This window comes from Cajanus cajan, chromosome 4, assembly GCF_000230855.2.
Source record: "Cajanus cajan strain Asha chromosome 4, NIPB_CcT2T_4, whole genome shotgun sequence".
In the NCBI taxonomy this organism is placed as follows: domain Eukaryota; kingdom Viridiplantae; phylum Streptophyta; class Magnoliopsida; order Fabales; family Fabaceae; genus Cajanus; species Cajanus cajan.
Window position 1 is genome coordinate 79,379,381 of NC_138520.1, and position 15,967 is coordinate 79,395,347.

Here is a 15,967-nt window from a genome sequence, read left to right on the forward strand (position 1 = left end):
AATTTAAATTCTTACTTAAGATATTAGTATTATTTGAACCAACAATTTATTGATTGTTATTATTTGGACCAACAACTTATTAATTATTATTATTGTTGTTATTATTACTACTGTCAAATTTTTCTTTACAAATTTACCATATTCAGAAAGGTATAGGGTCATATTCTTAAAAAGAATAATCTTTTGGTGCATATATTGTAGTTAACATGTTTTTACTTACCTCATTATCTAATACGTTGATACGTGTATTTGTTAATATTACATGTAAATCTAATGGAGCTATTAAAAAATTATATATATTTTAATTTAAATTTAAATTTTTTCTTTTATTTTTCATTTAAATATGTGAAATTATGAATGTCTATCGAAACCTCTAAATACCAAAGTTTTTCTTTGTTCAATAATGACATACACAAAATCAATTGATATGGAAAGTGCTCATTCAATGTGCAAACATACTTATATTCAATAAATATAATCATATAGAAAAAGAATTAGGGGAGCATACTTTGGTTGCCTCAGCCACCAAGACAATCGAACAATGTACCTAAAAAGATAGCTTAACCCTTCATTATTCTTAGTCAAGATGATTAAGCTTCATTACTTGATACAAGGCGAATAGGCCTAAGACTCGACATTCTCAATTGTCGAGAAAGATTATGTTTTCCTTATTTGTAAAGTTCTTGGTGTTCTCGGCATACGAAGTAGTCAATATGATCGAGACTAATTGATGTATATGCACATTCAAACTATTTGTGATGATCTTGACATTCTTAGCGATTGAAATGGCTAAGAATATCGAGGTTGTCATGCCTTGAAACCTTTATAAAGTGAATTATGTAATAGCAAAGGGAATAAACAAGGTTAAGAAATTAATTCATCGCTAATAATCATATTACCTAATTGGTAATCAAGAATCAAAGCCCAACAAATATAAGGCTATTATGGTTAGTATAAATAGTTACACAAATTGAGGTAAGCTACTATTCATTTATTTCTCACCTAGATTTTTGTGTCAAATCCTGATTTGAGCGTCAGAGTGTTTTTTACAAGTACCCCATCCCTTAGAGTTGTCGATTAGCTCAGAGTTCGAAGATCCCAAATCTCAGCGCTTTACCAATGTACCCTTGGATAAGTACATTTTGGTGCCCACCATGAGGTTAAAGACAAAAGGCTCCAAGTGACAAAGAATATGATTCATGATATTTACCACAAAAAAGAACACTATAGTTGAGGACCCTTATTTTGAAGAAGACCATGTCTAAGTGGTCGAAGAGACATATCTCTTAGAGGTTGTTTGCTGATTAAGAAAAGAGATGGCGGTTATGCATCAACAACACGAGAGGGATGGTAAAGTATTTTTGACACTGCAATTGAAAATGCCCATCTAAAGAGCCAGGATCCCTCTTGAAAATAATCCCATCCAACATGCACCCAACTTGAAATGTCATCTTTCCCTTCTTAGGGATGATCCTAGTCCTCACTTCCCGACCACACTAACAAATACCACACCTACATTATCAACTCTCAACCAACATAACCATAATATCTCAATTAGGCCACATTGGCATCCTTTCTTTTCCTCCATCATGAAAGCACCACTTGTTGACCACTAGAAATCCCTTCTTTTGGATATGATGACCTTTCAAACCTAGACAAGCAAATAGATGTCTTTGAACATCATGGATGACACAACTCTTTGTCGCAATTTCCCTACCTACCTAAAGGGAAGGACCTTGAGTTGGTTCACTCATTTTCCACCCAACTCAGTTAACTTATTCAACACCCTTAATTCACAATTCATCACCATTCAGTTTGTTACTAGTCGGCCTCATCAACTAACTTCCCTAACATTTGTAAGTATCAGACAAGACAAAAGTGAAACCACTACAAGAAAAATGCAAATTATTAACGGATACAAATCTGTCAGAAAATTTATATTTTCGACGGACTTTATCAACGAAAAAAAAAATCGAAAGAAAAGTTATATTACCGTCGATACAAATTTGTCAAAAAATTTATATTTCTGATGGATAATTTTCAACCGATACAAATTTGTCAGAGAATTTATATTTTCGACACATATATCCGTCGATAATTTTTTATAGATACAAATCTGTCAAAAAAATTATATTTTCAATGGGTAATTTTTGAAAAATACAAATTTGTCGGAAAATTTATATTTTCGATGGATATATTAGTCGATAATTTTTTACAGATACAAATCTGTCAAAAAATTTATATTTTTGATGAAAAAAATACATAGAAAAATTTATATTACTGATGGAATATTTCTGTTGAAATTTTTTGACAAATGCTTAAGTCAATTTTCTAATGGAATGTTATTAATGGATAATGGTTTGTCAAAAATTTGATCTATCAAAAATGTTTAATATTCTATCAGAAATTGCATTCATCAGAAATGTTTAATATTCCGTTTAGTAACAATAAAGATGATTAAAATTGACAATCATATATTAGAAAAGATCAATAAAATTATATATATATATATATATATATATATATATATAATAAATCGTTATCTAAAAAAGAATAGTAAATTATATATATATATATATATATATATGTAGAGAGAGAGAGAGGAGGAGGAGGAGGAAGAATCAATTGACTTACAAACTAACTCTTGATAAAATTACTCCGCTCAATAACTCATGGTATATGTTCAATTTCATCGATCTAACTATTAAATTAAAAGTTATTAAATTTTATTGATAATTAATATAGAGAAAAATTGATTAGTTTTGGAATAAATTATTTGCTCATTATATAGTTGAAAAATTAATTATTTTAAATTATTTAACTAGAATCTTATTGAATTTACTATATGATTTTGATATTTTTGTATAACAAATATCTAGTTTTAAATTTGATATGAAAATATCATGATATTTAATTAGATAATATTTTATTAATGGTTGATAATTAGAAAATAAAATAAGGATAAATATATTTTTTAAATTTTATATCTTAGATTTCAGATAAATAAATATATTAAGTTAATTAATAATTTATTTAAAATATCAAAATTTAATTTATAAATATGTAATAAATAAATATTTATAATTTTATAAATTATATTATCATTATAAATTATAAAAATAATATTTTAAAATATATAAATTATTATTTAAACTTTTAAATTTATAATAAATAATTTAAATTGTATCATAATATTAATTTTAAATAGAAATAAGTAGATTGTTAATTATAAAAGTAAGTATATATACAAATAAAGATTAATTAAATATGATATAATAATTATTATTGGTTAATATAATTAATTATAATATAATTATTAAATGTATTTTTATATTTTTATAACAGTTTGAGCACACCAGAATGAGAGGGTCTAGAAATTTCTAATAGATATTTACTATAGAATCATCCGTCAGAAATTTCTGACGGATTAAATTGTTTTTGATAGATTTTTTTTCTAACGACACTTTTTTCTGAGAGATTTAGATCCGTCATAAATCTGTCAAAAATTCTTTTTTTTTTTTTTCCGATGGATATTTCTTTTTACCAACGGATTATGTCCATCAGAAATTTATGTGTTTCTTATAGTGAATATTTCACATTTTTAGGAATAGATTTAACAAAGTGACTTTGGAAATCAAAGATCTTATCGCAACAGTTGCCTTACACCATCTTACTATAACCTTAAGGCTTGGGCCTTTTGTCAACAACCTCAGATAAAAAACCACGCCTTAACATGGATGATCTTCACCGACAAACCAACAAGTATATATAGATGGGTGAACTATCAGATTTTCGCAACTAAGCGAGCTAAAACATTTATAGTAAAAAATGACAAACCTTTAGACAACTCCTTGAGGAATCGAGGGAAGGATTTGGTACCACGTGAAAGACCTACAAGAGGTCTGAGTTACTCATAATATACACCTCTCAATGTTATTAGCTTAGAGTACTTGAATAAGTGCTTTTGACAGAAATACTCTTGGTGCAACACCTTTCCCAAGGTCGACACATCCAAGTCTTGTCGATATCATTGATTCTTATTTGTAAAGTTCTTGATGTTCTTAACATTTGAAGTAGCTGAGATGTCTGAGACTAATCAATCTATGCGTACATTAACCTTATTCACAATGGTCTCGACATTCTTGACTAACGACTGAAGTGGCTAAGAATATCAAGGTTGTCATGCCTTGAAACCTTTATAATGTGAATGACGTAATTAACTAAGGGAATAAACGAGGTTAAGAGATTAACTCATCATTAGAAACCGTATTACCTTATTAGTAATCAACCAAAGTCCAATAGATTCAAACCCTTTAAAGTAAGTATAAATAGTTATACAAATTGAGGTAAAGTTATTATTTATTTATTGCTCACTTAGATTTTTGTGCAGAACCCTAACTTAAGTGTCGAAGTATCTTTTGTAGGTACTCTATCCCTCATAATTGTTGGTGAGCTCGGAGTTCGAAGACCCTAGACTTTAGAGATTTAATAGTATATCCTCAAACAAATACAATAATATTTTATAGTATTATCAAAGTTCATTATATATATAGTTCTACCAATTGTACTCAACTTTATTGTCATTAAATTAATATTATATAATTAAGAATGAAATTACTTTATTTTTTATTTTTATTAATATTATATTATAATTAACAAATACAATAAGATATTATTATCTTATTGTAATAAATTATTATTATTATTTATATTTTGGTATAAATATAAAGAATATTATTTTTATTTTTTTAATTTATTATTGATCTTAATATATTTTAGTTTTAATTACTTGTAATGGATTAGTTTATCTATATATTTTAATTTTTGGTTCGATAAAAATAAAAATCATTAATGACAGAACTTTTAAATTTATAAATTGACAATTTTTTTTTTGGAATTTACAAAGTCATCAAAGGATAAGTTTATTTATTTTTATTATTATTTAAAAAAAAAAGACTAAAACAATAATTGTCAAATATCAATACGTAATCGAATATCATACAATCATCACTTGTTAGATCACATACACATGCCTTTTAACTCTTATAATATAGATTTAGTATTCTTCTGATATACACGAATAAAAATTCTCATATAAGAAAGTATAAAAAAAAGAAAAAATTATTGACCAACTTTTTTTAAAAAATCTTATAAATATAAAATTGTAATTTATATTTAAAAACAACCACATCATACTTTTCGTTGTCATACATAAATTTTGTATTATATACGATGTAATCCGGGAAAGAATATAATTAAACCATGTATTGATTTAAGTTTTGTAAATGAATAATAGGCGTTAAAAGAAATTTATTCCCTTAAAGTATGCAAGTTTCAAGTAATAAAGACCTAAAAGTTGGTTTTGATTAATGATATATGGACCCTTGATATAATACGAATTTCTTATTAGGTATAATTGTATTTGTATTTTGTAAAAATGATCGTATATTAGTTAATTTTGATATTTAAAAGGTGGGTGGCACTGTAATGGAGGGTGGATGGTGATTTGGATGAATATTAGTGGAGTTTGGTGGAGCAGAGTTGATGATTTTAGAAGAATCTGTTTGTCCAGCATGGCCATGGCTATGCCTTTCCCTTTGTGTTTGTAGGTATTATACTGTCTATAGACACAATAACACGGTTGAATTTCAATTTGGGATAAATGGGTTGCTTCTCGTGTTTCGATTCGAGTTCCAAGGAGGATCACGGCGTTCCTCAACACCAACCTAATCCTTCTCGAATTTCCAGATTGCCCTCTGCCTCTGGTTAGTATATATATATGAATTGAATACCAAAATAGAATGAATTAATTAGGTCTTAATTATACTATTGCAGGAGCAGACAAGTTGCGTGGAGGTTCCAGTTCCAGAAGGGAAGTTGCTCCAAAGGATGGACATGTCCAAATTGCTGCTCAAACATTTACCTTCCGTGAACTTGCAGCTGCAACCAAAAACTTTAGGGCAGAGTCCTTTGTTGGGGAAGGTGGTTTTGGAAGGGTCTACAAAGGCAGGCTGGAAACCACTGCTCAGGTTAACTGAATCAAACATCACCATGCTAATGCTTTCTTTACTAAAGTCACACTAACATGTCATGTACAGATTGTTGCTGTTAAACAGTTGGACAAAAATGGTCTTCAGGGTAATCGGGAATTCCTTGTCGAGGTCCTCATGCTCAGTCTTCTACATCACCCTAACCTTGTCAATCTCATTGGATACTGTGCGGATGGTGATCAACGCCTCCTTGTTTATGAATATATGCCTTTGGGATCATTGGAAGATCACCTTCATGGTATGCATGCTTGATGCTTCTTTTGCTCTTTCATTACAAATACCTTCATAACCAATACCAATACCCTTATGCACTATTTTGCTTAATATTTGTTTACCATTTCTGATATTGTCAGATAATGCACAAACTTACATCCCTCAAGAAATCATGGTAACATTTAAATTACATATGACATATGATTAGATGACATGAACATACCTTGAGCATGTGGCTTCCTCAATAAAATCATCACCAACTATCGTTAGGATGTTTTCTTGTACTTTTCTTTTTAAATTTATTCTTCTTAGTCTTAGCATAGTAGCACCAATTGAGTGATAGCTACAAACTCTTATGGGTGAGTAGTTCCACTAGTATCATAACACACCGGAGTATAGAGGTAGCTGAGCTTTCAGGATCAAGCTAGGCTTTCTTATAGATACAATACATATCAGGCCTGGCCAGAAATAAAATGGGAATTCCCATTTCCCTGAGCTCGACCTAAAATTGCATAAACAACGATTCAAGTTAAAAAAAAATGAAATACTTCACCCAAAATTCTAGTTTAACATTGTTTATTAATTTCTGTGCAGATCTCCCCCCTGATAAGGAACCACTAGATTGGAACACTAGAATGAAAATAGCTGTTGGTGCTGCAAAAGGATTAGAATACCTGCATGATAAGGCAAATCCTCCTGTCATATATAGAGACTTCAAGTCATCTAACATATTACTTGATGAAGGATACAATCCAAAGCTTTCTGACTTTGGTCTTGCAAAGCTTGGTCCTGTTGGTGACAAATCACATGTTTCTACCCGCGTCATGGGAACTTATGGTTACTGTGCCCCCGAGTATGCTATGACTGGACAGCTGACTGTGAAATCTGATGTATACAGTTTTGGGGTTGTCTTCTTAGAGCTGATTACTGGCCGCAAAGCAATTGACAGCACCCAGCCTCAGGGAGAACAGAATCTTGTCACATGGGTTTTTCTCTTTTCTTTCTCTTGTCATTTTAGTTAGTTTGGCAAGCATAAACTCTTGTAGATAAAAAGGAGAGGTAATTACAATTTTATATGTTTGTTTGTGCAGGCACGGCCTCTTTTTAACGATCGGAGGAAGTTTTCAAAGTTGGCTGATCCCAGGCTCCAGGGGAGGTTTCCCATGCGGGGTCTTTATCAGGCTCTTGCTGTGGCATCAATGTGCATTCAAGAATCGGCTGCCACACGTCCTCTGATTGGAGACGTAGTGACAGCCCTCTCTTATCTGGCCAACCAAACATATGATCCCAACAATTCTGGGCATGGTTATAGGGGTTCTAGTGATGATAAGAGGAACAGAGATGATAAAGGTGGAAGAATATTGAAAAATGACGAAACTGGGGGATCCGGACGCAGATGGGACTTGGAAGGATCCGAGAAAGATGACTCCCCTCGAGAAACAGCAAGGATGTTAAACAGAGATCTAGATAGAGAGCGTGCTGTGGCCGAAGCCAAGATGTGGGGAGAGAACTTGAGACAACAAAGAAAACAAAGAGGGCAGCAGGGCAGTTTTGATGGTTCTAATGCTTAGTTTCTTTTGTGCAATTTTCAGCACCGTCTTTTACATATTGGGTTGCTTAATTTTCAGCCTTGAGCCTGTGGAAGGTGCGAAAAATATGGGGAGCTTATCCTTGAGCTGATCTAGAGCCACTCGAATAGCCATTTAGGCCAAAGAATAGGTTCTAATTTGTTTAGAATCTGCCTAGCTGCCATTTCTTTCAATGGATGCAACATGAATGAACATCTTTACAAAACCTTTTCTAACATAACCTTTTGGGGCACTTTGTTTTCCCTTATTTTGTGACTGCACTTTCTGCTCCTGAACACGAGCATAATATTAATGGAGACTGTATGTACACATTATTTCCATGAACTAGTCAGGGTTAGAGAACACCCATAAGTTTCTCAAAATCGCCGCTGTAAACATGCACAGACCAATGCATCTCCCTTGTGTTTATAGTAATCGTATGTTATCAACTTATTTGTAATAATCGTAATTAACATAGCCTACTTTGGCTTATAGTGGAAAATTTTATAAGCTTCATTCTGTACAATTGCTGTTTCATTTTTGTCATGTAAGCCACTAGACAATATGATCGGACTGAATTCCGCTTTGAAGTTGAAAGAGAGTAGGTTTTTTTGGATGATCTCAGGTCCTTTTCAAAATACTTTTATTGTGTTTATCAGCTCAATAACCTTAAAATTTTTGAGTACTCAATAAATGCTCAGGATTATTGCATATCTTAATATATTTTTATCTGTGCTGAATATCATTCATTCATATCTCAATTTTTAAAATATATCAAATGATGTAGTAAAGAGGGAAAAAGTTCAAATTATCAATTCATAGTTATTTACGTTTATAATTATTTAATGTAATTAGAAAATTAAATTAGTAAATTAAAAAATGATTAAATTAGAATCACGTAAACAAAAATATTTAATTGTAGAATTTTAAAGGAAATTATAAATTGGATGAAATTAATATATAATAAAAGTAGTCAGAGATTGACTCATTAATTTTTCTTGTGTAAAATTCTATAAATTTTTCACTTAATTTGTAATTAAATAGATAATTCAATGGTTCACACATGTATTTAAATCCTAATTATTTAGATGAGAAATTCTAGGTTGTTTAAGAAAAATCCTAATTCCTTGTTAATATTTGTTAAACAATCCTACATTAAGGTTAGGGGCTAAAAGTCAATCGATGGGATTTATTTCAATTTCTTGGTAATAAACATCGTTAGTTTTTCTCCATATCATAGTTTCAAAAAGGTTTCTCAGCCTCAATTAATTCTAATAAATCATGCATTGGATGATCAAACCAAAATAAACATTAAGAATTGAAGAAAAATAACTAACCAAATAATACTTTTATTGAATGAAAAACAAGAATAAATTATATAATTTCAGTAGTTACCTCAATTCCCAACAATATGAAACTTAGTTGTTCATGACTAAAGATTACAATTCTAGATAAATCTTTGAGCATTTCGTGATTCTCGAATTGATCTCACAAAAACATCTCTAATTTTTCTAAAATTGTACTAAAGAAAATGTATTACAACATGAACCGATTCAAAAACCTACAGAAATCCTAATTTTATAATAATTTCTTATGTGTTTTTAGGTTGAGTCTAGTCGCTTAGAGTGTCCATGTTGCTCGCTTTGAGCAACCAAGTTAATACGTCCAAGGTTGTCCTCTATCTTTACTCGCCCAGAACGAATTTGTGATAGTTCTTAGTGGATTCTTCTCGCTTGGAACGACAATTTTATGTAGTTTGAAATGATGTTTTCCCTTTTAAAACTTATAACTTCTAAATTATTTTCTCCTGTGTTCCATTTCAACCAAGAAAATATTAAAAAAACACCTAATATTTAAGCAATTAAACTAAAGTTAAAATTGTTTATTGATTAAGTATTTTGTGGTCAAAAACAATATTTAAAAGCATAATATAGATTAATAATTGCCTAAATTAAATAAAATATGAATGCATATTTAACAATTATCATATATTTTTAGAGAAATAGGAGAGTTGTTCAAATGAATAAATCATCTCAAAAGTAAGGAGACAAATTTTTTTTATCTCAATCACACCATTTTGTCAATTACAAATTATGATTTCTACTCAAAAGTGCACCATATCCTAAATTCGTTTTCAAGTAGCAAACTACTAGCAACACCATGCTTTTATTTATTTATTTTTTCGATAGTATTGACAAGAGTATTAACCGACTTAATTGAAAACTAATCTTCTTTGAGATCATGCTTCTATTTAAATTATATAAATTGAGATAATATGCAATTGTAATAGAGTTATTTAAGCTTTTAAAAATCAAAAAAGTAACTTTAACTTTATCTCATATATAACCCAATTAATGAAGTGATAATATTTTTTATGTAAACGAATTTAATCAAATATAATTATGTTTTTTTAGTTGAAACTAAGTAATAACTTTCTAATTGGTCATCCTATTAATTGAAAGACAATTTAAATTCATTACATATATAGTTTCAATTGTAAATCATATATCATTTATTTAATATACAATAAATAGATTGTCAAAAAGAATATATACAATAAACAAATTGTATGACTTCTTATCATAATCACTCATAAAGCCATGACATTTCTTATACTTAGCCAAAATGACTAATGTTACCACCGAATAGGAAGAAATTTGTGTTGTAATAGTTCCCACCGAATAGGAAGAAATTTGTGTTGTAATAGTTTTCCCTAGACCAATTATTTGTGTTTATAGAGAACACAACACCATGTAGGTTTTCACACCTTCATACTCAAGTCTAGGGGACTACATATCATACTAATCTCTCTTTGGTCGACTATCCACAGCAACAGAAAACATGATGACACTCAGACTCTTCACATCTTCATACTCAAGTGGGGACTATGTATCATATTATAGTCTCCCTTTGACTGATTACTCACACCAGCAGAAAATTAACATGATGATACTTATACTCTTCACACTTTTATGCTCAAGTCAAGGACTCAATATCTATAATGTGTCAGAATAATGTCAATCTCTTGGACCTAACTCGTATGTTTCTCATCTCTTATATATTACACCGAACTCTCAAATTATTTTCAAGTTATTTGTCTCAACCAGGAGACCCTAGACGATAAAACTTGTAAGTTCGAAAGATTGAGGTAAGAAGTAAGAGATTTTGTCTAGATAAAACTTGTAAGTTCGAAAGATTCAAAGAAGGTAAGTTACACTAATTGAATGTTGTGACTAGAATAATAACTAACTTTTCTTAGTGATTGTTTCACTAAGGATTTTTTGATGACAATTCTACTTATCGGAACAAAATAAAGTATAAAAGTATTATGGGCATAAAAGTAAGCATGTTTTACTAATGTAAAACAGTCAATTTTGCAATAGGATTCAAAATCTGAACAGTATTTTGATGCACATGTAAAAAAAAAAAAAAAAAAAAAAAAAAAAAAACCTTCAATCGTTTTATAACCAGTCTTCACGTACGGATCCTTTAATTTGTTTGCGTCGTTTCTTTAAAAGGATACGCACACAAAATGCCCCTAAGTTGGTCTAGATACTGAACCGCACTAATTATAATATCTTAACCAATGTTCCTTAACTTATTTACACATTTTAGACAGATGATTGAAGAAAGTGTTTTTGTATTAGTAAATAAGATTCTACACCTATGAAGCAAAAATATATTAGAAAGTAGAGTACAACAGTCCATTTTCCATATATATACATAATCAAGTAATATCATAACAAAACAAACTAAACAACCATGACCACCATTCATAAAAAGGCAAAGCTATTTTTATTTCTTACTTTAATCTATGGCCTTTCATCTAACTTTGATCATCCACTATCTCATTTGTGTTGTGTTCTAGGAGTTAGCAAGGAATATGTGTTGGGTAAAGTTTTCTTTGTTCCAACATTGACCGGTGAATTTGACCAAATCATTTATTTAAATTTAATATTGACTTAATTAAGACTTGAAATATATAAAATGAGACTAAGTGAATCTAACATTTTGACATAATATATTATAATATTAATATTATGTATGATTAAATTGTAGAATTAAAAAAATATAAAAATTACCTTTGTTCACATTCACACAAAATAATATAAGAATACTTGTAAAGAGAATACTATAGTATGACTTTGTAATACAGAGAATTGTTTTAAAATATAAACTAGTACCATTTCAATTTTCAAAGTATTAAGTTTGGTATTTGCAGACAAATGAAATCATTTGATTTTTATACAAAACTTATCTTTCCATTCATAGCAAATACATCAAATCTGTTATATATTTGTTTTCTATATTATCACGAGTAATCTACCTATTCATATATTTATAATATTTTATTAATAATATTGAATATTGCATTATTTTTTGTCTTCAATATTATATTTTGAGTACAACTTGTTTCGCAAAAATTACCATTACCCGTAAAGTATTTTGGTTTCCTAGGTTTAGTATGTAGTACTAGCTAGTTTTGCAATTAATGTATATACATCTACATGTATATCTTTGACTCTCCCATTACTTATCTTCCTTTTTTATTTTTTATCATTTAATTTTAAGGATACTTGATAAAATTATAATAATAAAGTTATTTTTGTCTAACAATTTATATAATTTTTTATTTATTGAATTGGTCTTTGATATGGTTTCAAAGTCTTTATATATCGAGCGAGCAAAAATTACATCGATCGTTGTTATCTTCATTATTCTAAAAACAAAGCTAAATAGTGTAGCATATGGTAAATGAAATTTATATATTAGTGATTCAAAATAAATGTCTTAATTAGCAGGAGGAAATGCTGCTTAAGTGTTTTTTTTTTTGTTGAGAATTTCTATTCAACATTTAATTCATACAAGTAATTGTTTATGTTAAACAATAAACATCAAACAATTGTATATATGCACCTTTAGCTATGCTACACAAGAAGTATTAGTTAAAAATGATGATTCCTTATTAGCTTTTGGGAGAGTTATTAGTCAATTGCAGATTACTGTTTTTGTAAATTAAGAGAATTAAAAAGCATCTAGTAATTGTTATATTAAGGAAAAGGTCAAGAATCGATCACTGATGTCTGATGGAGAAATAGATTTATAATGCGAAATTCAATGGTTAGATTAAATTGAAAGATACAATAACTAGTACATTTAGCTAGGTAGCTACAACTTAATGGAAGAGATTAAAAGTAGATAGTGGTGGGTCATGGCCATGGATACCCACGACGCAATATTATAACATACTTGCATGCATTTAGTTTAGACTGGGCAATCATTAGCCTCATTGCTTTTCTCCTTCTCCTCACTATTTTCTTTGCCCTGCTTTTCCTCCACGGCTATAACAACACTTTTTAGTGGCTCTAAGGGTACCTTCTTTTCCATTTTATCAACTTTCTTATCGCCATTCCGGTAAATGCCATAGAGCAGCATTTGAATTAACCCCAGTGCAAAACCAAGCACATTTGGAAGCTACATGTTCAATTTTCATAACACAAAAGTTAATTTGTCAGTCATGTAATAAATTAATTCAATTAGTTGTATTAGGAAAATGATACTTACAGCAATGCATATGTCCTTGAGAAAGAGGCCATAACCAAACCACATTACGGCACTCAACGTGAGGGTAAATGATAAATTGAAAGGCATAAACTCCACACTCTTTGTCCTAACAACTTGTGCCTGCATAACACGCGACAAAATAATTAGTTTGAGTACGAGCTCAAAACACTTGAAGAATACACGAGATTTATACATACCACAATGCTTAATGGTGCTGCAAACACACTAATAGAAAGGGAAACACATATCCATCCAAGGACTTGGACACGAAGGGCACCATGCACAGCAAAATGTGTAACTAGGAGGATCAGAGCGAAGGAGCCCACATTCATTGCGAAAAATAACTTTGAAGTTAAGTTCTGCATAATGAACGTATTAAGTATTAGAAATTGGAACGGAGACATAATGCTCAATTATTAAATTAACAAGTTATTGATAGTTAAGTAAGACTAAAGTTGCATATAGATCATACCCTAGCATCCCTGGACGCATAGATGATGTACAAGATGATGTAGATGGTTTCTATGACACACCCAAATGAGTTAATGGTCAAGAGAAGAAAAGCGTCTTTTTTGAGTAAAGCATAGTACAACCAAAGCATGGAACTGAACAGTGCCACCAGGTAAGGCAGTGACTGAAATTCTTGGGTCGATTTCTTCTTGTATATTCGGTAAAATGTTGGTCTGCAATATTTAATGTAAAAATCATAATTCATTTTCCTTTTTTTGTTTTTAAATCGTAAGTTAATTGATATATATATATATATATATATATATATATATATATATATATAATCATGAAAATACTTACATTGGAGCCAAGAATACCAAGAACGAAATGACGTTACCTATGCATCATAAAGAGAGAAAGATTAATTCTTTTGCTTAGGAATATTATATTATAAGGGCACGGTTAATGCATGACATATACATAAAAAGTGTAATGGTATATGTTAAATTTAGAATGATTTGAAAAGAAAATCATTCTCGAGATTAAGAAATTAGAATAATCACATCGGTCCTATTATAAGAAAGCAAATTATATGTTTCTTGTTCATTGCATGTACGCTCGCACAAGGACAAATGACACAATAAAATTGATGAGAAAAAATGATACTAGAATCATATAATGAAGAAATAAAATGTTTTATATAAATAAGTGAAAGATATATAGAAAGTGGGCATATTGGACTAACGTACCTAGCATGCCAAAGGCAAATGCCAAAGTGCTGTGACTGATTGCCATGTTTTGAGTTTGGGCAACCACGAGTACAGAAGAAGTAGGGGCAAGGGAGAAGCCTTAACTTTCTTCCGAAACTGTCGCTGCTGAGGATCTCTTTACAAGCCCACCCTTTATATACAACAAACCACACTCGACAAGGGAGCAATTAAAACATTAAAATATGGAAAACGTACGTACTGGAGGGTGGGATTAGTGTTATTCCACAGCATAAACTTGGGAGATTCTTTGTTTTTTAATCATCTTGGAGGGTCTGGGGAGGTCACAACTCACAACTTGCAAGATTCTTTTAACGTTACTGAGACAGTGCCAAACCAGGGGCATGGCATGGGTACGGTAAAGTAAATAGGTACCAACTACAAATTTATTTACCTTTACGTTGTATTGTTGGAGAATCAACCCCGGCCCTTGCCTCAGCCAAAAGCCCACTATCTAATCCCATTGCTACATGTATTAATATTAGAACTAGCTACCTAGGGTAATTAACCACTATCAATTGAGATAATCATTAATGTAGACGCACTTCATAGAGGTTTCAACTTCTAAATATGGCTGAAAAGGAGGCATCAACATCCCAAACACTCTTAAATACCTAAGCCATTACGATGATCATCAACTTCTTCTGTGTCCCCCATTTCAACAGAAATTATATAGGTATAGTTCAACACTATTAAGTGTTCATAGTTTCGATCAAATTAAAGTTTACATGATATGTATTTAAAATTCTAATTTATAAAAAAAATAACACTGGTAAACTAGAAAACATGTAGTCGGTTACTTAATAATTTTCCCATTTCTGTTACATTGTCTCAGCCCGAGCAACTGCGCGCTTTGATTCTTAAAAATAAATGAATTATAGTTTTTCATGTGCCTGAGGCTCACGGTTTCGTCAGCTTTCAAGTCCTCCACAATTCTCTCATTTGAGTTTAAGATAGACGTGATGTATAATGATTGAGTTCATATGTTTAACACATGCTTGTCACAATTCATCCATTTCTCCTCTCTCTCTCTATATATATATATATTAAAATGTGAACCTATCACGTGCTTTATATTTAGTTTCTTCGACTTGAAAAAAAAAGGATGAATGTTAACTAGCACTCTTTCCACATTAGTTAGAAAACAATAAATTAAAGTATTTATGAAAGTAAAAGTATTTATTATAAGTAAAAGAAATTGTATTATCAAGGAAACTCACTACGTTAACTTAGTAGTGAGTTAGAATATTATGCATAAAGTTTGAATAATTTTTACTAATAAAAAATTATATTATCAAGGTAAAGTGGATATAATAAACCTAATACAACTATAACATATACAAAAGACACAACC

At 30.3% G+C, this 15,967-nt stretch overlaps 2 protein-coding genes across 3 annotated transcripts; one reads left to right on the forward strand and one right to left on the reverse strand.

The window, feature by feature from the left end:
• The first annotated feature begins 5,387 nt into the window (after positions 1 to 5,387).
• On the forward strand, positions 5,388 to 8,347 carry LOC109802387 (serine/threonine-protein kinase PBS1). Of its 2 annotated transcripts, none has more exons than XM_020363736.3 (5): positions 5,388 to 5,765; positions 5,836 to 6,029; positions 6,117 to 6,288; positions 6,858 to 7,249; positions 7,355 to 8,347. In XM_020363736.3, exons 1-5 carry the CDS (start codon positions 5,663 to 5,665, stop codon positions 7,832 to 7,834), a joined length of 1,341 nt encoding a protein of 446 aa, XP_020219325.1. In that variant the 5' UTR covers positions 5,388 to 5,662; the 3' UTR covers positions 7,835 to 8,347. The 2 variants fall into 2 exon arrangements, with proteins under 2 accessions (XP_020219325.1, XP_020219324.1); XM_020363735.3 differs by having other exon boundaries at positions 5,394 to 5,765; positions 6,099 to 6,288.
• A 4,562-nt stretch (positions 8,348 to 12,909) lies between these two features.
• LOC109802808 (bidirectional sugar transporter N3) lies at positions 12,910 to 14,748 on the reverse strand. The gene is made up of 6 exons (XM_020364201.3): positions 14,596 to 14,748; positions 14,207 to 14,243; positions 13,869 to 14,079; positions 13,594 to 13,755; positions 13,397 to 13,516; positions 12,910 to 13,306 (listed from the first exon to the last, which is right to left on the reverse strand). Exons 1-6 carry the CDS (start codon positions 14,639 to 14,641, stop codon positions 13,097 to 13,099), a joined length of 786 nt encoding a protein of 261 aa, XP_020219790.1. The 5' UTR covers positions 14,642 to 14,748; the 3' UTR covers positions 12,910 to 13,096.
• Between the last annotated feature and the right edge of the window lie 1,219 nt (positions 14,749 to 15,967).

Coding starts and splice junctions, on each gene's coding strand:
- LOC109802808 (XM_020364201.3), bottom strand. CDS start 14,641: ATGGCAATCAGTCACAGCACTTTGGCATTTGCCTTTGGCATGCTAG. Junction 14,244..14,595: donor ATTTGCCTTTGGCATGCTAG/GTACGTTAGTCC, acceptor TATGATGCATAG/GTAACGTCATTTCGTTCTTG. Junction 14,080..14,206: donor TTGGTATTCTTGGCTCCAAT/GTAAGTATTTTC, acceptor TAAATATTGCAG/ACCAACATTTTACCGAATAT.
- LOC109802387 (XM_020363735.3), top strand. CDS start 5,663: ATGGGTTGCTTCTCGTGTTTCGATTCGAGTTCCAAGGAGGATCACGGC. Junction 6,030..6,098: donor GGCTGGAAACCACTGCTCAG/GTTAACTGAATC, acceptor TGTCATGTACAG/ATTGTTGCTGTTAAACAGTT. Junction 6,289..6,857: donor ATTGGAAGATCACCTTCATG/GTATGCATGCTT, acceptor ATTTCTGTGCAG/ATCTCCCCCCTGATAAGGAA.